We start from the raw sequence: 27017 nt of genomic DNA, 5'->3' as shown, positions 1-27017 counted from the left end.
ATCAGGCGTCGACCTATGGCGCACATCGTCGCGGAAGATCGGGTCACAGAAAAACGCAGTAGCGTTGGCCATGTCTGACCTCGAGGAACCAGTCGAGCTCAACCCATGAGGGTGCATGAGGCGACAACGGAGAAGAAAGACTCGGGAAAGCAGCAACCATATGAGACAAGGAAGCCCCAGACCAGGGCACGAACGAGGGAAGACGCACCCCCAAACACAATTTTCGAGTAGAGCTCAAGTGATGGCATTTTCATGAAGTTCTTCTTGAATCAATGTAGAGTAATGGGGCGGAAGCAATGAATGAAGGTGAGCAAGATCCTCCTAGGAGTGGTGTTGATCTTGTAGGTGCATGCTATGTGTGGTTATTGGGTGGTTCGGCCAGCCCAAGGGAAAAGATGAAGGAATTGAAGTTTAGAGCCTAGGATTCTAGGGATAAGCAAAGTTTGGCACAAAATGGCAGCATAACTTTACTCACAATAAACTTGAAAATACAAGGTGTAGGCTCCTCCTTTTATAGGCTAAGGAGGACCATAATGCAACCCTAATGCTAGCCAAATGAAATGTAAATGTGAAGCACATGGGTGCACATGGCACATGGGTGCACAAATGAGCACATGGGGAGGGGTGTGTCTAGTTTTTATGCTCACCCCCTCCATGGTCTTTCTAGAATGTTCACACAAATATGCTTTCTACACTACTCTAATTACTAAGCACCCCTAATGGGCCTTTATGTAACAATTACAAAGGTCTTCTCTTCCCAAAACCGTAGCTTTGACCCATGTGTATGTGAAGCTAGACGGTCTAGAAGGAATCCTCATCATGGCCTAGACGCTCCTTATGTAGCCGCTCCTCATCATGGCCTAGACGCTCCTCTTCATGGGCTAGACACTCCTTTTTGAGTCTAGACGCTCCTCATCATAGGCTAGACCGTCTAGTCTTGGAGGCTTGGCTTTCATCGTGTGGTGAGCTTGGGCCCTCCTCCATCATCCTCTCCCTCTTGAAAAGGATTTTTCCTCAAATCCAAAGCTTTTGCTTTTGAGGGGGCTTGTTGTGGCTGGATGGTGTCCATCATCTCCTCCTTCGGGAAAAGATCTATCCTCAGATTTGCTAACTTGATCTCGGATAGCAGCCTCTTGCTTCGTCAAGGTGTGTCGTCCCGGATCAAATATCAACCTATGAGAATCCTGAAACAAAGCAAAGGAGTTAGAGTGAGTATTTGGAGAACAATTAATTGTGTGAAGTTGCCATCTTTGTTTTTCTCTTGTTTTGGTCAACTTCTCACAATGCTTCCCTTTTGATGGTTGTAGGTGCCTTCTAATCCTCTTATGTTTTCTAAAATTTCCAAAAGTAGTTACTTTTTCCTTAGGCATAATCCCTTTAGGAAATGGTGACAACTTTAAAAAGGCAAGAGGACTATGTTCACATACAACTTCAAATGGAGAGATATGAGTAATCTTGTGGACTACTCCATTGTATGCATGCATAAAAGGAAAAGGATTCTTATCCCAAGAATTGTGGGTGTCCCTCATGATTTCGTGAAACATAGAAGGGAGAGCTATGTTTTCAAATTTTGGAGCTCTATCCCTTATTTTTGAAAATAAATCATGGAGGCTTGTCACTTTTCTTAAGAAGAGTTTATCCACTTCCATGAAGAAAGAATCAAGACCTTTTGTCGTCCTAGGAAGCTCTAATTTGAAATGTGTGTCTTCCCATGGATCTTTTACAAAAGGTGAAGGAGTATAGAGTTCTTGGGACGTTGCCTTAGGTGTAGTTTGAAAACAAGAGTTATACCTAAAGTAATGTCTTTGAACTTCTTTTCTCATGGGTGACAAAAGTTTTCCTCTTAAAAGCTCTAGAGTTTTATCAACTCTCATTTGTCCCATGAGTTCTCCTTCTTGTAGACTTTTTCTCTTATGTGCAAAGAGAGTCTCGTTGGTACAACCATTGTTTATGAAAATTTGTACATTTTGCAATGGTTGTCTCAATAAGACATGGCAAGTTGTTCTAGGCACTACTTCATACAAAAATTGGTAGGTGCTTATAGATAACTTGTCATTCATTTGGGGATATCTTAACACATTTGAGAAATAGTCTTGATCTATGCAAGCTTCTTTTAAAGACTTTTCTTTTGTGCTCATGCTTGCAAGTGTTCCTTTACAATAGGAAAGGCTAGGTTGTTCAACAAGAAGCATGTTTGTAAAGGTAGTTTTATTGTGATTGACTTGTTGAATGACCTTGTGGGAAGGAACACTATTCTCCCACGCCTTTTGTTTCCCAAAATTTTTTTCTTTTTCTATTTTTTCTTCATCCCTTTTGTGTTTCATTTGTATTTGGTCTTTTACCACTTGGGAATGTGGTAAAGGACTAAGTACAAACTTTTTGTGCTTGTGGATGAAAGAAATCTCGTTAGTTAGACCATTATGCGAGGTTTTCTTATCAAATTGCCATGGTCTACCTAATAAGACGTGGCAAGCTTCCATAGGTACTACATCACACAAAACATTGTCTTCGTAGTTACCTATAGAAAACTCGATTTCCACTTGTTTGTCTACACGTAGTTCTCCATCCTCATTGATCCATTGTAAATTGTAAGGTTTTGGATGAGGAACTACTTGTAGATTTAGTTTCTCAATCAATCTAGTGCTACAACAATTGCAGCATGATCCACCATCCACAATAAGAGAACATATATTTTCTAAAATATTGCATCTAGTATGAAAAATGTTCTCTCGTTGTGTCTCAATGGATGCACTAGGTTGATTGTGGAGGATTCTTTGAATCATCAATAAGTCCCCCTCCAAAGGATTTATCCTCTCTCCTTCCCCCTTTCCTTGTGTACTAGGTTCATCCTCACCACTTGTGTACTCATCTTTTCCCTTTAAAAACAAAACCCTTTGGTTTGGACATTGCGCTTGCACATGCCCTCTTCCAAAACATTTAAAACACTTGGTGTCCCTAGCACGGATGTATGGGGTGGAGGCATCTTTTACTAAGGGTTTGGTAGTTTCTTTGGATTCGTCTCTAGGTGTACTACCCTCCCTTTTAAAGTCTTTCTTGGGATAAGAGTTGGAGTAAGAACCCACCCTTTGACTTGAAGTTTTGCGCAAATTTTGTTGTTCAACTTTAATGCAAAGTTGAACCAAATCATTCGAGTCTTGGTAGGGTAATAGTTCTACTCTATCCCTTATCTCAAGGTTGAGCCCACTTAGAAACCTAGATATGGTGGTGGTTTCTTCCTCTCTAATGGATGCTCTCATCATGTAGAGTTCCATTTTCTGCCTATACTCTTCCACACTTAAGTTCTTTTGTTGGAGTCTTTGGAGCTTGTCCATCAACTCCCTATGGTAGTAGGAAGGTATGTGGCGACGTCTTAGGGCTCCCCTAAGGTCATTCCAATATTCTATGGAAGGCTCCCTATGAAGACGTCGGTCTCTCTCTAGAGAGGTCCACCAATACATGGCATTGCTTTGGAAACTAAGGGTTACTAAGGGTACTTTCCTCTCTTCACTCACTCTATGGCAAGCAAAGAGTTGTTCTACTTTCATCTCCCAATCTAGGTAGGCTTCTACATCTTCCTTACCATGAAAATGAGGTAGGTCTACTCTAGTTTCCCTTGGCACCTCTTGTTCCCTTTGCCTAGTTCTTCTAGGGGGTGGTTGGTAATAATCATTGATTCTACGGCTTCCCTCCCCTAGAGACTCAATACTTTGAGATGCATGAGTAAGCGTTTTTTTTTATTTTTGTGTTTTTTGTGATTTCTCTTCTTGAGCTTTAGCCAACTCATTGGTTTTGTTCTCATTCTCCAATTGTCTAAAAGAAATTAATTGGACCGCTTGTGATACTTCTTTCAAAAGAGTTTTCAAAGATTTTACTTCACTTTCTATAGACTTTGGAGAGTGAGGAGAAGAAGACATGGCTAAAACTTTGTGTATATAGGTGTTTTACTTTGAGAAAGTTTAGGAAAGTTAAAGAAGGTAGTTTTCCAGGTAAGGGAGGTGAGTCACAAATGACTACTTAAGTACCAAGCCTTTTCCTTGCCAAAACCTATCCTCCAATATCTTCACACAAGACTTTCTCTTAGTGAAACACTTAGAACACAAATAAGTTGAGAAATAAATGCAAGAAAACAATGTAAGCTAACTATGCAACAAAGCTATTCGGTTTTAGCACAAAATTTAAACAAAATTAAACATGCAAAGCGTTTCTACTAAAGCAATAAAATAGCAAATTCAAACAAGTAACAATTACTAAACAAGAATGCTATATTATTCGGCCCTAGGTGAGGCTTCTTGGACACTTAGAGCCCTTGAAGACACACTCACCATCTAAAACGTAATTAAAAAGGTAATTAACAATAAACCAAGTTGCAAAGGAAATAAGAGAACTCCCTTTGTTGATCCTCTTTTTGGTTAGTGCACTTCCTTGTTGTCTTTGCTTGTTGATCTTCCAAGTGTTTGTAGAATTTTTTTTCAAGAATGCTTGTTTCGGCTTTGGCCTTGTCTTCTCCTTAGAATGATGGTATTTAATTCTCCAATTTTCAGCACCTAGCAAAGGGCTAAACCTTAACCAAATCAAGTTCCCATTCATATAAGCACCAAAGAAGAATAAATTCCAACACCCAAATTAGAGGTCAAAGAACAAAAGCAAGAAACAAATTTAATTGAATAAAACAGTACCACCAAAAGGATTTAGATGATGACAACTAGAAAGAGAGTCAAGAAATTAAAGCAAACAAATAAAGGTACTCAATTAAAGGTTGGCACACAAAAGAATTCCTAAAGAAAACCACTAGATTAGATGACCAAAGAAAAAAAAACAGCACCACTGGAAAATGTTGTGGGCCAGAAACGTGTTTGTTCCCCAATTTATGCTGAGCTGTATTTTTAAAATTTGACTCTGAAATTTGATATGCAAGATATTCAGGATCTTATCTAAAATCTGGCTTTGGAATCACTCAAAATGCATGCACCATTTTTTTTTAATAAATTTTGCAATTTTGGTGTTCAGTTAGGCCAGCTGGAGCGCCTCAGATTTGCACTCTGATTTTAAAAGATTTATCATTTTTTTCTGTTGCTTCTTTTGACCTAATTCTTTTTTTTTTCCTTTCTATAACACTTTAAACTTGCATATTCCAGAGAATCAAAATTTTCCTATGAGTGGAAATATTTTTCTGGATCAAAACAGCCAAAACAGAGAAGGTGAAAACAGGGGAATCTGAAAACTGGAAACAAAAACAGCAAGATACCAAAGTTTAGACACAATGGAAATTTGTGAAATAGAATTGTGTAGGATCTAAACACAATATGAACTCAAACTAAAATTAAAAAGGCACCAAAAGATCAAAGAACAGCAGATTTAAGCAATTAAAGAGACCCAAAATCAAGAAACAATCAAGCCAAATAAAAGGACTACTATGAATTGTTGACAATATGGATGAACATGACTTGACAAAACATGTATAGATTCAGAAAATTAAAGACTCAAAGCATAATATGAACCAAATAATGAAAGCAATAAAGACTCAAAAGCCTAAAAGAAAATAGCAACTCAAGGTGTATGGAATCCTATCACAAATTGCACAAGAACTTGTTCAAGATCAATTGAACAAGAGTGCTTCGGTTGGATCTTTCACAAAGCACACCAAACAAATTAAAATGTAAAAAACAGCAAGACAAGTATGGAAATTAAATGACAATATGAAATAAAGAAGAACTAAAATTGAAAAGACTAAGAGCTACTCATCTTGAAGAACCAAAGCTCATGATACCAAATGATGGCATTTTCATGAAGTTCTTCTTGAATCAATGTAGAGTAATGGGGCGGAAGCAATGAATGAAGGTGAGCAAGATCCTCCTAGGAGTGGTGTTGATCTTGTAGGTGCATGCTATGTGTGGTTATTGGGTGGTTCGGCCAGCCCAAGGGAAAAGATGAAGGAATTGAAGTTTAGAGCCTAGGATTCTAGGGATAAGCAAAGTTTGGCACAAAATGGCAGCATAACTTTACTCACAATAAACTTGAAAATACAAGGTGTAGGCTCCTCCTTTTATAGGCTAAGGAGGACCATAATGCAACCCTAATGCTAGCCAAATGAAATGTAAATGTGAAGCACATGGGTGCACATGGCACATGGGTGCACAAATGAGCACATGGGGAGGGGTGTGTCTAGTTTTTATGCTCACCCCCTCCATGGTCTTTCTAGAATGTTCACACAAATATGCTTTCTACACTACTCTAATTACTAAGCACCCCTAATGGGCCTTTATGTAACAATTACAAAGGTCTTCTCTTCCCAAAACCGTAGCTTTGACCCATGTGTATGTGAAGCTAGACGGTCTAGAAGGAATCCTCATCATGGCCTAGACGCTCCTTATGTAGCTGCTCCTCATCATGGCCTAGACGCTCCTCTTCATGGGCTAGACACTCCTTTTTGAGTCTAGACGCTCCTCATCATAGGCTAGACTGTCTAGTCTTGGAGGCTTGACTTTCATCGTGTGGTGAGCTTGGGCCCTCCTCCATCATCAAGGAACTAATCGCTATTCCTAACATAATGGAAAGGTTGAAGACACCCCTGAAGACTGACAAATAGTTGAGGTCCAGCAAGAACGCTTGGTGCGAATTCCACCAAGCCTATGGCCACGCCATACGCAACTGCTTGTCATTGGGGTACCAATTGGACGAACTAGTGAAAAACGGCTTCTTGAAGGACTACCTCCAAAAGTCACAAGGGGCTCAAGCGTCAGCAGCCCCAGGAGGTGATCAAGGGCACGAGGTGCCTATTCATGGTGATATCAACACCATCTCTAGAGGGTTCTCAGGAGGAGGATGCACCGCCTCCCAACGGAAGAAGTATGCACGAGAGGTGATAGTAGTAGAGGTACAAGAGGCATATCAGACTCCCGATGTCGACCTCGTCTTCACCAAGGCCGATCGCCAGGACGTCGTTCCGCATGACAATGATTCAGTGGTGATTTCGATAGTAACAGTAGGAAGGAGGGTGCATCGCGTCCTCGTGGACCAGGGAAGTTCGGCCGAAGTGATGTTCTGATCGACCTTCAATAAGTTGCAGTTGTCTCCAGACCAGTTGAGACCTTATACTGGCTGCTTGTATGGTTTCGCTGGAGACCAGGTAGAAGTGCGTAGACACATAGAGCTAAGGACGACCTTCACAGATGGCACGGCCTCACGCACTGCAAACATCAGGTATCTTATTGTTAACGCTCCATCAACCTACAACATACTTTTGGGTAGACCTGCTTTGAACAAGATTTGAGCGGTGGTCTCCACGAGCCACATGAAGGTGAAGCTGCCTTCCATCGAGGGGACGGTGATCGCTATCAAGTCTGATCTGAAGGAGGCTAAGAAGTGTTACAAGAATAGCCTCAAGACGAAGAGAGGAGTGTTCGTTGTTACCACCCAACCTCCAAGGGAAGAAGGGGTTACCCGCGCCAGGAGAGACGACCCAAACCTGCAGAAGAGGTGTTGGAGAGGGAGATCGGTGGAAAGAGGTTCAAGCTTGGCAAGTCCTTAGGCCAAGAGACACAGGACCAGATTGTCGAAGTCATAGCGCGGCACCTAGATGCTTTTACATGGTCCGCCTCAGACATGCTTGGCATAGATCCTGATTTCCTGGGTCATCATCTTACCATGAACCCGCAGGTCCGACCTGTTCACCAGAGAAGAAGAAAGTTCAATAACAAGAGGCGTCAGGTCATCAGAGAAAAGACACAGAAGCTGCTAAGCGTTGGCCACATCAGGGAGATTTAGTACCTTGAGTGGTTGGCGAACGTGGTGTTGGTGAAGAAGGCTAGTGAGAAATGGAGAATGTGCGTCGACTTCAAAGACCTCAACAATGCATGTCCGAAGGACTCCTACCCGTTGCCCAGTATTGATGCTTTGGTAGACATTGCATCTGGTTGCAAACTACTCAGCTTCCTGGATGCGTTTTATGGTTACAATCAGATCAGGATGCATCCCAGGGATGAATGCAAAACAGCGTTCATGACAGAGCTCTCTTGCTACTGTTATAAGGTGATGCCCTTTGGGCTTAAGAATGTAGGTGCGACCTACTAGAGGCTAATGGACAGAGTACTAGCACCCATGATAGGACGAAATTTCCAAGCGTATGTAGACGACATGGTGGTCACCTCCCAGCAGAGGGAGTAGCACGTAGTGGATTTAGAAGAGTTATTCACTATGATAGCTAAGTACAAATTGAAGTTGAACCCCGAGAAGTGTGAGTTTGGGGTAGAAGCGGGCAAGTTTTTGGGTTTCATATTCACTGAGCGTGGGATGGCCTAGACGCTCCTCTTCATGGGCTAGATGCTCCTTTTTGAGTCTAGACGCTCCTCATCATAGGCTAGACCGTCTAGTCTTGGAGGCTTGGCTTTCATCGTGTGGTGAGCTTGGGCCCTCCTCCATCATCCCCTCCCTCTTGAAAAGGATTTGTCCTCAAATCCAAAGCTTTTTCTTCAACTAGGGGGATGGTTGTGGCTGGATGGTGTCCATCATCTCCTCCTTCGGGAAAAAATCTATCCTCAGATCTACAGACTTGATCTCGGATAGCAACCTTTTGCTTCGCCAAAGCTTGTCCTCCTGGATCAAACGTCCACCTATAGAAATAATCAAATAAGGCATAGGTGTTAGTTTGCAAATTAATTTTACTAGGTTGCCATTTTTGCTTTTCTTTTGGTTTTGGCAACCTTGGACAAAGTTTCTCTTTTAATGGTTGTGTGTGGTCTCTAATCATCTTATGTATTTTAAAAGGTTCATTTGTGGTTACTTTCTCTTTAGGCATAAATCCTATAGAAGATGGTAACAACTTAAAAGGAGAAAGATGATTGAACCCACACATAACTTTAAAAGTAGAAATATAAGTAGTTTTGTGAACTACTTTATGGTATGTTTGCTCACCTCTAGAGTTGTGTGTGCACTTCATGATTATTCTAGGCATAGTGAAAGAGCTAGATTTTCAAATATATTTTGACCATGCGTTTGAGGATGATAAGAATTTAAAGTGTGCAATTTAGTTGCAAGTTTTCCAAAGGAAATCCTCAAATCATGGTTTGCGAAATTTGGAACTCTATTCAACACTATGCTTGAAGATAAACCATGAAGATGTATCACTTCTCTAAAGAAGAGTTTATCCATAACCATGAAGATTGAATCACAACCTTTTGTTGTCCTAGGGAGTTTTAATAGGAAATTTATATCTTCCCAAGGATCATTTGCAAAAGGTGAAGGAGTATAGAGTTTATGAGACATTGCCTTGGGCGTATTTTGAAAACAAGAATTGTACCTAAGGTAATGTCTTTGAACTTCTTTTCTCATGGGGGACAAAAGTTTTCCTTTTAAAAGCTCTAGAGTTTTATCAACTCTAATTTGTCCCATGAGTTCTCCTTCATGAAGACTTTTTCTCTTATGTGTAAGGATAGTCTCGTTGTGACAACCATTGTTTATAAGGATTTGTACACTTTGCAATGGTTGTCTCAATAAGACATGACAAGTTTCTTTAGGCACTACTTCACATAAAAAATTGTTTTTGTGGATGCTTATAAAAAAGTTGACATTCACTTGGTGATATCCTAGCACATATGAGAAATAATCTATTTCATTTTTATCTATGCAAGCTTCTTTTAGAGACTCTTCTTTTTCACTTAGGCTTGCAAGTGTTCCTTTACAAAAGGTAAGGCTTTGAGGTTGTTCAACAAGACACATATTTTCAAAGGTATTTTTAAATCTTTGGTCTTGTTGAATGACCTTGTGGGAAGGAACACTCTTCTCCCACGCCTTTTGTTCTTCGAGGGTCTTCTCATGCTTTTCTTTTTCTTCTTTTTCTTTAGCTTCCCTTTCGACTTCCCCTCTCTTCTTTTGTATTTTTCTTTCCTTTCTTTCTTTATGGGAAGCAAACAATTTTTCTACCCTCATTTCCCAATCTAGGCAAGCTTCTATATTTTCTTTTCCATGGAAATGGGGTTGGTCTACCCTAACCTCTCTTGGGTTTTCTTGTTCTTTTCTATCTCCTCTATGTCTTCTAGGGGGTGCTTGATAATAATCATTTACTCTAATGCTTCCCTCCCCAAAAGAATCATGATCTTTAGAGATATATGCATGAGAAGGTAATTTTTTTAGAATGTGAGACTTCTCATCCTTTGCTTTAGTCAAAACATTAAGTTTAGTCTCACTCTCCAATTGTCTATATGCAATTGATTGCACAGTTTGTGAAACTTCTTTCAAAAGAGTTTTTAAATATTTTAATTCACTTCCAATAGACTTTGTAGAATGAGAAGAAGAAAACATGGCTAAAGCTTTGTGTATATAGGTGTTTTACTTTGAGAAAGTTTAGGAAAGTTAAAGAAGGTAGTTTTCCAGGTAAGGGAGGTGAGTCACAAAGGACTACTTAAATACCAAGCCTTTTCCTTGCCAAAAACTATCCTCCAATATCTTCACACAAGACTTTCTCTTAGTGAAACACTTAGAACACAAATAAGTTGAGAAATCAATTTTTTTTTTCAATGCAAGAAAACAATGTATGCTAACTAATTTAACAAAGCTAGTCGGTTTAACACAAAATAAGCATGCAAAACGTTACTACTAAGCAAAAAGAAAGACAATCACCAACAATTAACAAAATTAAACATGCAAAACGTAGCTATGAAAGCAAAAGAAAAGCAATTACAAACAAGTAACAATTACTAATCAAGAATGCTATACTATTCGGCCCTAGGTGAGGCTTCTTGGACACTTTGAGCCCTTGAAGACACACTCACCGTCTAAAACGTAATTAAAAGAGGTAATTAACAATAAACCAAGTTGCAAAGGAAATAAGAAAACTCCCTTTGTTGTTCCTCCTTTTGGTTAGTGCACTTCTTTGTTGTCTTGATTGTTGATCTCCTAAGTGTTTGTAGTGTTTGTTTCAAGAAAGCTTGTTTCGGCTTTGGCTTTGTCTCCTCCTTAGAATGTTGGCTTTAATTCTCCAATTTCCAGCACCTGTTCACAAGGGCTAAACCTTAAACCAAGTCAAATTCCATGCACATAAGCACCAAGGGAGAAATTAAATTCCAGCACCCAAAAAGAGAGGTCAAGGAACAAAAGCAAGAAACAAATTTAATTGAAAGAAAACAGTACCACCAAAAGGATTTATAATATGACAACTTAGAAAGAGATTCAAGAAATTAAAGCAAACAATTAAAGGTACTCAAATAAAGGTTGGCACACAAAAAGAATTCCTAAAGAAAAGCACTAGATTAGATGACCAAATAAAAAAAACAGCACCACTGGAAAATGTTGTGGGCCAGAAAACGTGTTTGTTCCCCGATTTATGCTGATCTGTATTTTTGGAATTTGGCTCTGAAATTTGTTATGCAAGATATTCAGGATCTTATCTAAATTCTGGCTTTGGATTCACTCAAAACGGATGCACCATTTTTTTTTAATAAATTTTGCAAAATTGGTGTTCGGTTAGGCCAGCTGGAGCGCTCAAGATTTGCACTCTGATTTTGTAAGATTTATCATTTTTTTTCTGTTGCTTCTTTTGACCTCATTCTTTTTTTGTCTTTTCTATAACACTTTAAACTTGAATTTTCCAGAAAATCAGAATTTTCCTATGGGTGGAAATATTTTTCTGGGTTAAAACAGCCAAAACAGAGAAGGTGTAAACAGGGGAAACTGAAAACTGGAAACAAAAACAGCAAGATACCAAAGTTTAGACACAATGGAAATTTGTGAAATAGAATTGTGTATGATCTAAACACAATATGAACTCAAACTAAAAATTAAAAAGGCACCAAAGGACCAAAGAACAGCAGATTCAAACAATTTAAAGAGACCCAAAAGCAAGAAACAATCAAGCCAATAATAGGACTACTAAGAATTGTTGACAAATATGGATTCACATGACTTGACACAACATTTATAGATTCAGAAAATAAAGACTCAAAGCATAAAATGAAGCAAAATTAAGAAAGCAATAAGGACTCAAATTCCTAAAAGAAAACAGCCACTCAATGGTGTAAGGAATCCTATCACAAGCTGCACAGAATTTGTTCAAGATCAATTGAACAATTGTGCTTCGGTTGGATCTTCCATAAGCACACCAAGAACAATTTAAAAAGTAAAAAAAACAGCAAGACAAGTATGGAATTTAAATGACAATATGAAATAAAGAAGAACTGAAAATTTAAAAGACCAGGCTACTCATCTTGAAGAACCAAAAGCTCATGATACCAAATGATGGCATTTTCATGTGTTCTTCTTGAATCAAAGTAGAAAATAAGGTGCGGAAGCAATGGGTGAGATGATCAAGACCCTCCTAGGAGTTGTGTTGGCCTTGTAGGTGCATGATGAGTATGGTGTTTGAGTGGTTCGGCCAGCTCAAGGGAGAAGGTGAAAGGATTGAAGTTTAGAGCCTAGATTTCTAGGAGAAGTAAAGCTTGTGCACAAAAATGGCAGCATAACCTTACTCAATTAAACTTGAAAATACAAGGTGTAGGCTCCTCCTTTTATAGGCTAAGGAGGACCATAATGCAACCCTAATGCTAGCCAAATGAAATGTAAATGTGAAGCACATGGGTGCACAAATGAGCACATGGGGAGGGGTGTGTCTAGTTTTTATGCTCACCCCCCCTCCATGGTCTTTCTAGAATGTTCACAAATATGCTTTCTACACTACTCTAATTACTAAGCACCCCTAATGGGCCTTTATGTAACAATTACAAAGGTCTTCTCTTCCCAAAACCGTAGCTTTGACCCATGTGTATGTGAAGCTAGACGGTCTAGAAGGAATCCTCATCATGGCCTAGACGCTCCTTATGTAGCCGCTCCTCATCATGGCCTAGACGCTCCTCTTCATGGGCTAGACGCTCCTTTTTGAGTCTAGACGCTCCTCATCATAGGCTAGACCGTCTAGTCTTGGAGGCTTGGCTTTCATCGTGTGGTGAGCTTGGGCCCTCCTCCATCGGGCAAATCCTGAGAAGTGCGCTGCAATCATAGGAATGAGGAGCCCGATCTCAGTGAAGGAAGTGCAAGAGCTGAAAGGGCGGATGACTGCTTTTTTCATATTTGTGTCAATAGGAGGGGACAAAGGTCACCCCTATTTCCAGTGCCTTAAGAGGAATAGCAGATTCGTATGAACCAAGGAGTGCGAAGAGGCATTCCTCAAGTTGAAGGAGTAGTTGGCCAGTCCACCGGTGTTATGCAAGCCACGGCTAGGTACCCCACTTCGCTTGTACTTCGCAGTCACTGATCGGGTGATCAATTCGGTCCTTGTGCAGGAACATGACCAAGTACAGATGTCAATTTACTTTGTGAGCAAAGTATTGCAGGGGCCTGAGGTGAGATACCAGGCCATTGAGAAGGCGGCCCTGGCAGTAGTGTTCTCAGCACGAAGGCTTCGCCACTACTTCCAGAGCTTTACAGTGATAGTGATGACAGATCTTCTCATTCGCAAGGTCTTGCAGAAGCCAGATGTGGCAGGAAGAATGGTGCGCTGGGCAGTAGAGCTATCAGAGTTCGACGTGCAGTATGAACCCAGAGGCCCTATCAAAGGTCAGGTTTATGTTGACTTCGTGGTAGAACTCTCCTCGACAGCCACGCACCAAGAAGGAGCAGGTTTCAGATGGGTACTCCCTGTAGACGGTTCCTCCAACCAACAGGGTAATGGGGCTGGCGTCATCTTGGAAGGGCCAAATGGGCTACTGATTGAGCAGGCTCTACAATTCGCTTTCAAGGCTAGTAACAACCAGACAGAGTATGAGGCCCTGATCGCTGGAATGCTATTGGCTAAGGAGATGGGTGCGAAAAGTTTGTTGGCAAAGAGTGACTCCTTGTTAATCACAGGTCAGGTCACAAGAGGATACCAGGCTAAAGATCCTTAGATGGTTGCATACCTAGAGTACATTCAGATTCTGAGGATGACGTTTGAGGTGTTCGAGTTAGTACATGTCCCCAGAGAACAGAATGATCGAGCTGACTTGCTAGCAAAGCTCGCCAGTTCAGGCAAGGGGGGCAGACAGAGGACAGTCATTCAGGAGACCCTGAGGATACCTCGAACTACCACAGATAATGCAGCAGAAGTCCAGCAGGTCAACATTTCGGAAGGGGTGAGGAGGAGTCATCGGTCATTGACTCAGGAGACGTTGAAGACGCCCAGGATAAACACATACCCAGTTTCTAGGGAGAAGTCGTTGCAGGTTTGCCTAGTCGAAGGAGGCGAAACCTGGATAACACCCTACAAACGCTACTTGGCTTATGGGATACTCCCGCTGGAGCCTACAGAGGCTAGAAAAATCAAGAAAAATTCGAGCAAGTACACCTTGATCGATGGAGATTTGTTCAGACATGATGGGTTCACTCACCCTATCCTGGTATGTGTAAGTGGTGAGCAGTGCACGCGCATTATGGCAGAACTCCATTAAGGGATATGCGGGAGTCACATTGGCGGTCGAGCTCTCGCATCAAAGGCCATTCGCGCAGGTTACTATTGGCCAACCATGAGGGAAGACTGCACAGGGTATGCATAGCGGTGCAAGCAGTGCTAGCAACATGATGACTGACACAAGGCGCCTCCAGAAGAGCTCAGATCGATCTATAGCCCATGGTCGTTTCACACTTAGGGGATCGACATTTTGGGGTCTTTTCCTTTAGTGGTGCGGCAGATGAAGTACCTCGTGGTTGCCATAGAATACTTCACAAAGTGAATAGAGGCTGAGCCAGTTGCGCAGATCACAGCCCACAAGATCCATCACTTTGTGTGGAAGAACATAGTATGCCGCTTTGCAATCCCAAAACGGTTGGTGTCCGAAAATGACACCCAGTTTGCAAGCCAACAGTTGGGCAAGCTATGTACAAAGTTGGGAGTAAAGCAAGTGTTCACATCAGTCGAACACCCCCAGAAAAACGGGAAGGTCGAGTCCGCCAACCGAGTTCTGCTCAGAGGTCTGAAGAGAAGGCTGGAGAAGGCCAAAGGGACTTGGGCAGAGGAGGTTCCTAAAATTGTGTGGGCTTACCACACTACTCCCTAGTACACTACCAAAGAAACACCCTTTAGCTTGGTGTATGTTTCGGACGCAATGATTCCTGTAGAGATCTAGGAGAACTCGCCACGTTTCCAGAACTTCGTGGTTGTGGCTGAAGAGTCCAATGAAGAAAGAAAGGTGAACCTGGACCTACTAGATGAAGCAAGAGAGGAAGCAATAATCAAGGCTGAAACTTTGAAGAGAAAGGTGGAGTACAAGTACAGCTCCAAGCTGAGACCTCAGCAGTTCCAGGTCGCCGACTTGGTGATGCGGAAAGCCCACCCATACCAGCTAGAGAACAAGTTGTCTCCCAAGTGGACTGATCCCTTCAGGATGATAGAGGCCCTTGAGAATGGAGCATACAGGCTCGAGACTTCAGAAGTTGGGGCGATCCCTCGTACATGGAACACGGCCAACCTTAAGTTTTATTTCAATTAAGTTATTTGTATTGTACACGGTCTTAGGGGACACTCTTTTTTCCTTATAAGGGTTTTTTAACGAGGTCACCAAATAAAATTTCAGTTATTCAGTTAAAGAGATATATGTTCAAGTATTTTGTATAGTACAATTATGAACCTCTCCCTTGGGTTAGAAGTTCCAAGAACGGGAATAGTATGGTTCTGAGTGAGCCTCCCTCTTAGGTGAGAACGCCAAGGTCTAACAGTATAGTTCACCAGTTAAATCCTCTTTTGCCCTCAAGGGACGAGGACGAGGTCAGTTACAAACCTTTCCCTTGAGTTAGAAGTCTCAAGATGGAGATAGTATGGTTTTTTGTGAACCTCCCTCTTGAGTGAGAACGCCAAGGTCAAACAGTATGATTCGTCAGGTAAATCCTCTCTTGCCCTCAAGGGGTGAGGACAAGGTCAGTTACAAACCTCTCTTTTGGGTTAGAAATCTCAAAATTGGAAACAGTATGGCTTTTTGTGAGTCTCCCCCTTGAGTAAGAACACCTAGATGGAGAACAATATGGTTCCCCAGTATCATCTGTAAAACATCTCCTTTGCCCTAAGAGGCAAGGACGAAGTCGGCAAACAGGCCTCTCCCTAAGAGTTTTTCCTTATCTTTATGTGACAAAGTAAGGTCAGTTAAGAGTTTGTACGCACATCACCGACACCTCAAGATATTGGAAAGTGAAAGAAGGTAAAATAGGTGGGAAGAAGCGTGCTACTTAAGGTGAAAACACTCGTTAAAAGGCGTGGTTAGTAAAGCTAATGCAAGACATGGAAGATAACAACCAACACAGAAAAGAAGAAAACAAATTTCATAGGAAAAAAATATATACAACTTATCAAATTGTTCTCCAAGCTACAAAATAAGTACAGGAAGGGAGAAGTCACTTAGCATCGACCAGCTGCCCATCGACAATCCTCTTGGTCATACCGGTTTGAGATAGGTCCACCCCAGGATGCACACAGGCAACCTGAGCCATGGCTTACTCAAACCCGGCACTATAAGCTCCAACAGTGTCGTTGGTGAGCTCCTCCTTGATTTCACTAAAGAGTTTGTTCTTGTGAACTAACTCTCCTTCCAATTGGCCAAGATGCACCTCCTGCTGGGTCGCCCTCTCCTCCAGCCTGGCCTGTTAGAATGGATGGCTTTAAACTAGACGGGGGGTGAATTGTTTAAAGAGGATTTTCGTAAACTTTTAAAACAAGAATGAATTTATCTCAGGAAACAATTGATAAGAAATTCAGTTTACCAAAAACAACAAACAATTCAGCAGAACCAGAAAAACAATCGGTTGTTTCACAGAAACAATCGGTTGTTTATACCAGCAAACAACAAACAAAACTGAATTTAAAGAGTTAAGGATAGAGAGATTGCACAGATGTTTATATTGGTTCACTCCAAATCTAGAGCTACATCCAGTCTTCTCAGAAACCCTGAGGAAATCCACTAAGCAATCACAACTTGATCACTTACACAACAACCAAGAGAATGACCTTGAACACCTCAAGAAACACACTCTTCTTGGCCAACACACCAACACCAAGATTGTTGATCTTGATCCCCTCAAGAACACACAACCAATCTCAGCAAACACAAAAACGAAACTTGTTTCACAGAGTACAAGGAATAAACTTGTTACAGAAGATAATCTGAAATCAATACAAGCAGAATCCTATTCCACAACTTTGATCAATCACAAACTTTCAGCAATCTCAGCTCTTTGAAAAACTCAAAAACTCATAGCAAAAACTTGTCAAAGATTTTTTCCACTTCACATGATGGAGATCAAGCTCAAGAGGACATGGAGGCCAATCATCAAGCTCAAGAAGAGGTGGAGGCACAAATGGAGGACGCCCATGGAGGTCAAAGTCCACCTCAAAGGATTACAAGAAGCATGTTCAAAGCTTTGGGAGCTAGAGGACATTTATTTTCTCTTTTTGTAATTTCTTTAGTTGAAGGTACTTAGAGGGAAACATTAGAAACCTCTTTTGTTTTAGCATCTTGTAGGCTTTAGTTAGGAGCTTTGGGGGGGTGTATTAGTAGATAGGTGTAGAAGTAGAATAGGAGGTGCCAAAGTGAAGGAAAGGGTCACACCTTCCTCATGCATAGAATAGGCGCCGGTTCTAGAATGATTTGGGAGGGAATTTTGAATTGTTTTAGCTTTCATTTTCAGCACCTTAGGCTATAAATAGAGGTGCTCTCTTTGTAAAATTCAGATTGGAATTAATCTAAGAAAACTCTACTCAAATTTTGAGTGAACTTTGGAGAGCTTTGAGCCTTCTTCTCTAGTCTTATCTTGATGGATCATTGGAGTCCTCAAGTGGCGGCATCACTCTCATCTAGGAGCATTCCACACTTCTAGTGGCGAGATCATCCAACATTCTTCCATCTTCATGAGCACTCTCTTCTCCTTCCTTTCTTCTCTTTCTATTGTTTTTGTTAGCTTGTGTTCTTGAGTTTTGGTTTGGTGTTCTTGCTATTTTTATGAGTTTTGGTTCGGCAGTTTTATATTTCAGTTCATTCATCTTGTTCCTTTGCTTTTCTTGCTCTTTTGTTCGGTTCAATTTGACTATAATTGGTTCATCCAAATGAGTTTGGGATTTGGTACTAGTTTTTGGTGAGTTCTTGTCTTAGAACAATGATCCAACTCTAAGAAAAGTGCCTCTATAATGTCCAACTCAAGGTGATTCCTAAGAAGGTCAAGAACCTTTCTCTATATGGCTAGTGGAATCTCATCATGTGGTATCATGAGTCTTAGGTTCATTCTTGCTTAATTGTTGAGTTGTGTGCACTTTAATTTCAAGAGCTCTTTAATTTTCTTGCAATTTAAGTTTCTGTTTTAGAATTTTACTTGAGTATTCTTGCTGTTTTTCTTTTACACCAAGTGCTTGTGAAAAGGTTTATGGCACTCATAATTCTTATGAGTATGGTTGCTCTTTTGGAATGACATTATCCTTCCTAGAGTTTACCTTAAGCTTCCTTTCACTTGTTACAATTTGTGATGTGTCTTTTAATTTTTGAATCATGTCAAGTTTTGTCTTAGTCATGTTATTCCATATATGTCATTACTTCTAGTAGTACTTTTATTGTTTTGATTGTTTCTTGCTTTGGTGTCATATAATTTTCTGAATTGATGTTGATCCTTTGTGCATTTTCTTTTTAGATTTGAGTTCATACTTGTATTCTAGACCTATACAAGTTCCAATACATCATTTTCTATTATGTCTTTGCTAGTTCATAATCCTGTTTTTTATTCCTATTAGGATTCCTCTGTTTCTGAAAAAGTGTGCTTACTGTTTTTCTTATTGCAACTGATTTACGTACTGTAAAATTCTGAAATTCTGGATTTGAGATATTCAAAGTGTTAGAAAAGAATAGAAAAAAGAATCATTCAAAAATATGAAGTACACAAAAAATGATAAATAAAATAAAAAAAGTGTACATTCCTGCCAAAAAAAATACGGTAATCTGGCAGCGATTTTAAAAAAATTATTTCTCTCAATTGGCTTACTGTTTTTAATTGATTCCAGTGCCATTTTTGAGTTAACATCTTGAAGTTTCTGTGGTATAAATTTCATAATCCAGTTCGCTCTACAACGTTCCAGTTAAATCAGTGAATATCAAGCACAGTTTGCATTTAAAAAAAAAAATATTTTCCAGTAGCTAAATTTTTTGTTTTCTTCATCTACTCTAGTGCTTTTCCTTAGGTATTCTTTTGTGTGCCTACTTTTCTCATTGAGTTCTTTATTTTCTTGATTGTCTTTCATTCTTACTCTTTGAGTTTGTCTTACATATAGTTTTCCTTTTGCAATTACCTTTCCTTGCTTATACCTTTTCTTGTTTGTCTTTATTGTTTCTTTGGTTTTGTGGTGGATTGCTCTTAAGATTGGTGTGCTTGCTTTGACATATTTCAATTGAGGATTCCAAGGCCTCAAGATCAGATTGGTGCAAGAACATTATTTCTTTGAGAGTGATATCTTTTTCAGCCTTAGTTCACTTCGACAGTTTCATTGCCAAAAGCTCACTGTTTTTGCTAATTTTTAACTTGTTTGCTGTTTTTGTGTGTTTGCTGTTTTTAATTACAAATGGCTGGATTTTCAATCCTTGGTGAATTACATGAAGCTCAAAGAACCATTAGACGGTTGGAGGAGAAATTGCAAAAGATGGAGGTGCAACAAGCTAGACCATCTCCTTCAATTCATGATGAGCATCATAGACCTTCAACAAGAGCTTCTTCCAATGATGTTGGCCGTGAAGATGAGCATAGGAGAAGGAGAACTCCACCCCAAGTCCATGGACAAAGACATCATCACCATGGGGAAAGAATTCACTACGGCAATGGCTTCTACCATGATGCAAAGTCCAAGCTTCCTTCGGTCAAACTACCTTGTTTTAATGGTTCTAATGATCCAAATGTATATTTAGATTGGGAGGCTAAGTGTGAACAAATTTTTGAGATCCATGAGATCCAAGATGAGCATAAGCTCAAGCTAGCCACCCTAGAGTTTAGTGATTATGCCATGAAATGGTGGCATGGAATTGTAAAGGACATTATCTATCACAAGGGTCCTCCCGTGGACTCTTGGAACTCTTTAAAGGATCATATGCGCGCTAGGTTTGTGCCCCCACATTTTAGGAAAGACCTCATGTTGAGACTCCAACGGTTTCAACAAGGCACGCTAAATGTGGATGAATATTATAAGGAGCTTGAGACGCTTGTGCTTAAAATTGAATTAGAAGAAAGTGAAGAAGCCATGGTTGCTAGGTTTGTGAGTGGTCTTAGGAAGGATATTCAAGACATTGTTGAGTTACAAGAGTATTCATCATTGGGTTCTTTAGTTCATCTTGCAATGAAGGTGGAAGCCCAACTTGCTAAGAAAAACTCTTTTAAAAATGCTTCCAATGATGGATACTACTCCAAGTCTTGGAGAAACAAAACTTCTTTTTCTAAACATCCTTCCAAAGATTCTTCTTTCAAACCCAAGGAATCTAAGCCACCTACTTCTAGACCTAAGTCTCCCACTAGAACATCTAACACTAAATGCTTTAAATGTATGGGTTATGGTCATATTGCTGCAAATTGTCCTTCCAAACGAAGTATGTACATGCATGAGGGCATTGTAGTTAGTGAGCATGATTCGGATTCTCCAAAGCATTCATTGCATTCTCATGCATCTAGTGAGGAAGAGAGCGAATGTCCACTTGAAGGGGACTTGTTAGTTGTGAGAAGACTTCTTGGACAAGTTTCACAACCTTTTGATGAAAGTCAAAGGGAAAATATTTTCCATACAAGATGTCTTATTCAAAACAACATTTGTTCCTTGATAGTGGATGGGGGTAGTTGTGCAAATGTGGCTAGTACAAGAGTAGTAGATAAGCTTGGATTGCCTACTATCTCTCATACAAAGCCCTACAAATTACAATGGCTTAGTGAAGTAGGAGAAATAATTGTTAATAAACAAGTCCTCATCCATTTCTCCATTGGAAAATACAAAGATGAGGTATTATGTGATGTTGTGCCCATGGAAGCCACTCATGTTCTTTTGGGAAGGCCTTGGCAATTTGATAGAAAAGTTTTACATGATGGCTTTTGATGGCATTTTCATGTGTTCTTCTTGAATCAAAGTAGTAAAAGTGATGCGGAAGCAATGGGTGAGTGAAACAAAGCCCTCCTAGGAGTTGTGATGGCTTTGAAGGTGCATGATGAGTATGGGTTAGAGAGGTTCGGCCAGCTCTATGGAGAAAGGTGAAAGGAGTGAAGTTTATAGCCTAGATTTCTAGGAGAAGTAAAGCTAGTGCACAAAATGGGCAGCATAACAATACTCAATAAAACTTGTCAAATATAATGAGTTAGCCTTCCTATTTATAGGCTAGTTTGGGACGTAAATGATAAGCTACATTACAAGGAAAAGAAAACCAAAATTAAATCTAAATTCTAGGGTGCAATGACCGGCCATACACAACCCTAGTTTCTAGAAGGTTTCCATCCAAAATGCTTCTTACACTATCCTATCTACTAAGTACCCCCAATGGGCCTTTATGCAAACATATACAAAGCCTTCTCTCTTCCATCCGTGGCCTCATTTGCTTGTGTTTGAATATGTTTGGCCATTGATCTTGTAAGGGGTCCTAGACGGTCTAGCTCCATGGATAGCCTCCCTCCTTCACGTCCTAGACGCTCACCTTCACGTCCTAGACGCTCACTTTCACGTCCTAGACGCTCTCCATGGTCTTGGTCTTGGTCTAGACGCTCTCCTTGGCTTGTGCCTTGGTCTCCTTGGGTAGGTGTGCTTGGCCCTCCTCCATCATCCCCTCCCCCTTGGAAAGGATTTGTCCTCAAATCCAGCTCGTCACTGTCATTGGTACCTACAAATGGAGAAAGATCAATTACATTAAAAGTGTCATGTACTCCATATTCAAGAGGTAGGTCCAACTTATATGCATTGTTGTTGACTCGCTTGAGAACTTGGAAAGGTCCATCACCTCGGGGACTTAGTTTGGACATCCTTTGATTTGGAAATCTATCTTTTCGAAGATGAAGCCAAACTAAGTCTCCTTCCTCAAAAATTATTTCTCTCTTCCCTTTGTTGTTGTATTTTGTGTACTTCTCATTTTGTTGTTGTATTTGGATTTTAATCTTCTCATGCATTTTCTTGACAAAATCAGCTTTGATTACTCCTTCCTTATGCACAAAATCTTGTGGATTAGGAAGGGGTATTAAATCCATAGGCGTGAGAGGATTAAAACCATATACGACCTCAAAAGGAGAAGCATTAGTAGTTTTGTGAACTACTCTATTGTGAGCAAATTCAATGTGGGGAAGGTACTCATCCCAAGATTTGTGGCTTCCCTTCATGATAGCCCTAAGCATAGTTCCAAGAGATCTATTGACTACTTCGGTTTGACCATCCGTTTGAGGATGACAAGAAGTTGAAAATTGTAGTCTTGTTCCAAGTTTACCCCAAAGAGTTTTCCAAAAGTGGCTTATAAACTTGGGATCTCTATCGGACACTATACTTCTAGGGAGACCATGGAGTCTCACCACTTCTCTAAAGAAGAGTTTAGAAATATTTTGAGCATCATCCACTTTGTGGCATGGAATAAAGTGGGACATTTTGCTAAAACGGTCCACTACCACAAAAATAGAGTCATGACCTCTTGCAGTCCTAGGAAGTCCTAAAATGAAATCCATGCTAATGTCTTCCCAAGGAGCATTTGCAATCGGCAAAGGGGTGTAGAGTCCATGCGGCATTGTTCTAGACTTTGCTTTTAAACATGAGATACATCTAGAACAATGTCGTTGGACATCTTTCCTCATGTGTGGCCAACAAAATTTTGCTTTTAAAAGATCTAGAGTCTTATCAACTCCAAAATGGCCCATGAGTCCCCCTTCATGTGATTCTTTGACAAGGAGCTTTCTATGTGTTCCTTGGGGAATGCAAAGTTTTCCTTCTTTAAAAAGATATCCCTCGGACACATAGTAACCTCCTTGTGCTCTATGTAGACATTGAGCATAGATGGATGAGAGTTCTTGGTCTTCTTGGTAAAGCTCTCTTATGTGGTCAAATCCAAGAATTTGGGCACCTAGTTTTGAAAAGAGTGTGTGCCGTCTTGAAAGAGCATCAGCCACTATATTGGTGCTCCCTTTCTTGTATTTGATTACATAAGGAAATTGTTCAAGAAATTCCATCCATTTAGCATGTCTCTTGTTGAGCTTGTGTTGGCCCTTTAAATATTTTAAACACTCGTGATCACTATGGATAACAAATTCTTTGGACACAAGGTAGTGTTCCCAAGTCTTTAGGGCTCGCACAAGAGCATAGAGCTCTTTGTCATAGGTGGGGTAGTTGAGGGTGGCACCATGGAGTTTTTCACTAAAATAAGCAATGGGGTGTCCACCTTGCAACAAGACCGCACCTATGCCTACCCCCGATGCATCACACTCTATCTCAAAAGTTTTGGAAAAATTTGGAAGAGATAGAATGGGTGCATTGGTGAGTTGAGCTTTGAGCCTTTGAAAGGCTTGCTCATGCTTTTCATTCCAACAAAATGCAACATCTTTTTTCACAAGTTCATTCAAAGGAGAAGCTAGACTAGAAAAATTAGGTACAAACCTTCTATAGAAGCTAGCTAACCCATGAAAACTTCTTACATCACTTACATTTTGTGGAGTTGGCCACTCGCGGATGGCTTTGATTTTCTCGGGATCTACATGCACCCCCTTTTTGTTAACTATGAAACCTAAGAAAACTACACTATCTACACAAAAGGTACACTTATCCCTATTGGCAAAAAGACTATTTTTCCTAAGAACTAGAAGAACTTCCCTAAGGTGACTTAGATGGTCTTCTAGGCTTTTACTATAGACTAAGATATCATCAAAGTAAACTACTACATATTTACCTATACAATCTCTCAAGGTGTGATTCATAAGCCTCATGAATGTGCTTGGAGCATTAGTAAGCCCAAAGGGCATCACCAACCACTCGTATAGTCCAAATTTGGTCTTAAAAGCGGTTTTCCATTCATCACCCTCCTTGATTCGAATTTGGTGATATCCACTTTTAAGGTCAATTTTGGAAAATAGAGTTGACCCATGCAATTCATCAAGCATATCATCAAGCCTCGGGATTGGATGCCTATACTTGATGGTGATGTTGTTGATTGCTCTACAATCACAACACATACGCCATTTTCCATCTTTTTTTGGCACCAACAAGACAGGTACAGCACAAGGGCTTAGGCTCTTTTAAACCCAACCCTTCTCCAACAAGTCTTGAACTTGTGATTCTATCTCCTTTGTTTCCTCGGGGTTGGTTCTATAAGCAGGCCTATTTGGTAGGCTTGCCCCCGGTATAAAGTCAATTTGATGTTCTATCCCCCTAAGAGGAGGAAGCCCAATGGGTCCTTCTTGGGAGAATAGATCTTCAAATTCACTCAAAAGGTTTTCTACTTGAGGAGGTAAAACCATGAGTTCACTACTTGTGGCAGTGCATGTAAGTGCTCCTTTACAAAAGATAAGGCTTGGTTGTTCAACAAGAAGCAAGTTTTCAAAAACATTTTCAAGAGGTTTTTCTTGTTGACCAACCTTGTGGGAAGGAACACTCTTCTCCCACGCCTTTCTATCCCTAAGGATTTTCTCTTTTTCTAGCTCTCTTTTTTTTTTTGTTTTCCTCATCCCTCTTTTGTTTCATTTGTATTTGGTCTTTCACCACTTGAGAATGTGGTAAAGGACTAAGTACAAACTTCTTATATTTATGGGTGAAGGAAATCTCGTTAGTGAGACCATCATGCAAGGTTTTCTTATCAAATTGCCATGGCCTCCCTAATAAGATATGGCAAGCTTCCATAGGCACTACATCACATAAAACTTTGTCCTTGTAGTTCCCTATGGAAAACTTGATTTCCACTTGCTTGTCTACATGTAGTTCCCCATTTTCATTAAGCCATTGAAGTTTGTAAGGTTTTGGGTGAGGAACTACTTGTAGCTTAAGCTTTTCAACCATCCTAGCACTACAACAATTACAACTAGATCCACTATCCACAATGAGAGAACATATATTTTCTAAAACATTGCATCTTGTATGAAAGATGTTCTCCCTTTGTGTTTCCATGGATGTGCTAGGGTGATTGTTGAGGGTTCTCCTAATCATAAGCAATTCTCCCTCTAGTGGAGCTACCCTCTCATCCTCTCCCCCTTCCTCTTTCTCACTAGGCTCATCCTCGCCACTAGTGTACTCGTCTACACCTTTTAAAAACAAAGTCCTTTGGTTTGGACATTGTGCTTGCACATGCCCCCTACCATAGCACTTAAAACACTTGACATCTCTAGCTCGGATGGGTGGGGTTGAGGTTTCTTTGGTGAAGGGCTTGGTAGGCTCTTTTGGTTTTTCCTTGGATGTACTACCCTCCCTTCTAAACTCTTTCTTGGGATAAAAGCTAGAATAGGGGCTCACCTTTTGACTTGAGGTTTTGCGCAAGTTTTGTTGCTCAACTTTAATGCAAAGTTGAACCAAATCATTCAAGTCTTGATAAGGTAAGAGCTCTACTCTATCTCTTATCTCAAGTGATAGGCCACTAAGGAACCTAGCAATGGTGGTTTCCTCTTCCTCTCTAATAGAGGCTCTCATCATATAGAGCTCCATCTTTTGTCTATACTCCTCTACGCTCATATTTCTTTGTTGGAGTCTTTGGAGCTTGTCCATCAACTCCCTATGGTAGTAAGAGGGTATATGTCGACGTCTTAGGGCTCCCCTAAGGTCATTCCAATATGTAATGGAAGGTTCCCTATGAAGACGTCTATCTCTTTCGAGAGAGGTCCACCAATACATGGCATTCCCTTGGAAACTAAGGGTGGCTAAGGGTACTTTTCGTTCCTCACTTACCCTATGGCAAGCAAAAAGTTGCTCTACCTTCATCTCCCAATCTAGATATACTTCTACATTTTCCTTTCCATGGAAATGAGGTAGGTCTACTCTTGTTTCCCTTGGCACCTCTTGTTCCCTTTGCCTAGTTCTTCTAGGGGGTGGTTGGTAATAATCATTGATTCTACGGCTTCCCTCCCCTAGAGACTCAATACTTTGAGAATGAGATGCATGAGTTTTTTTTTATTTTTGTGATTTTTGTGACTTCTCTTCTTGAGCTTTAGCCAACTCATTGATTTTGTTTTCATTCTCCAATTGTCTAAAAGAGATCAATTGTACCGCTTGGGATACTTCTTTTAAAAGAGTTTTCAAAGATTTTACTTCACTTTCTATAGACTTTGGAGAGTGAGAAGAAGAAGACATGGCTAAAACTTTGTGTATATAGGTGTTTTACTTGGAGAAAGTTTAGGAAAGTTAGAGAAGGGAGTTTTCCAGGTAAGGGAGGTGAGTCACAATGGACTACTTAAGTACCAAGCCTTTTCCTTGCCAAAAACTTTCCTTCAATGACTTCACACAAAATTTTCTCTTAGTAGAACACTTAGAACACAAGAAGTTGAGAAATCAAAACGCAAGAAAACTATGTAAGCTAGATATGCAGCAAAACTAGTCGGTATAGCACAAAATTAAACAATACTAAACATGCAAAACGTTTCTACCAAAACAAAAGAAATACAAGTTCAAACAAGCAAAATTACTAAGCAAAATTACTATGCTATTCGGCCCTAGGTGAGGCTTCTTGGACACTTTGAGCCCTTGAAGACACACTCACCGTCTAAAACGTAATTTAAAAGAGGTAATTAACAATAAACCAAGTTGTAAAGGAGATAAGAAAACCCCCTTTGTTGTTCCTCTTTTTGGTTAGTGCACTTTCTTTGTTGTCTTGATTGTTGATCTTCTAGGTGTTTGTAGTGTTTGTTTTCGGCCTTAGCTTTGACTCCTCCTTAGAAAGTTGGCTTTAATTCTCCAATTTCCAGAACCTATTCACAAAGGCTTAACCTTAAACCAAGTCAATTTCCATGCACATAAGCACCAAGGGAGAAATTAAATTCCAGCACCCAAAAGAGAGGTCAAGGAACAAAAGCAAGAAACAAATTTAATTGAAAGAAAACAGTACCACCAAAAGGATTTATAA

The 27017-nt window shown here is 40.2% G+C and overlaps 1 protein-coding gene across 1 annotated transcript; it reads left to right on the top strand.

Moving 5' to 3' along the window:
* The first annotated feature begins 13286 nt into the window (after positions 1-13286).
* On the top strand, positions 13287-13871 carry LOC137820591 (uncharacterized). The gene has a single exon (XM_068624742.2). The coding sequence runs from the start codon at positions 13287-13289 to the stop codon at positions 13869-13871; it is 585 nt and encodes a 194-aa protein (XP_068480843.2).
* Positions 13872-27017: the final 13146 nt, after the last annotated feature.

This window comes from Phaseolus vulgaris, chromosome 9 (assembly GCF_051622355.1).
Source record: "Phaseolus vulgaris cultivar YP4 chromosome 9, ASM5162235v1, whole genome shotgun sequence".
Taxonomy (NCBI): Eukaryota; Viridiplantae; Streptophyta; class Magnoliopsida; order Fabales; family Fabaceae; genus Phaseolus; species Phaseolus vulgaris.
Note: the sequence above shows the minus strand (reverse complement) of the source record. Positions and strands in the feature narration are given on the sequence as shown.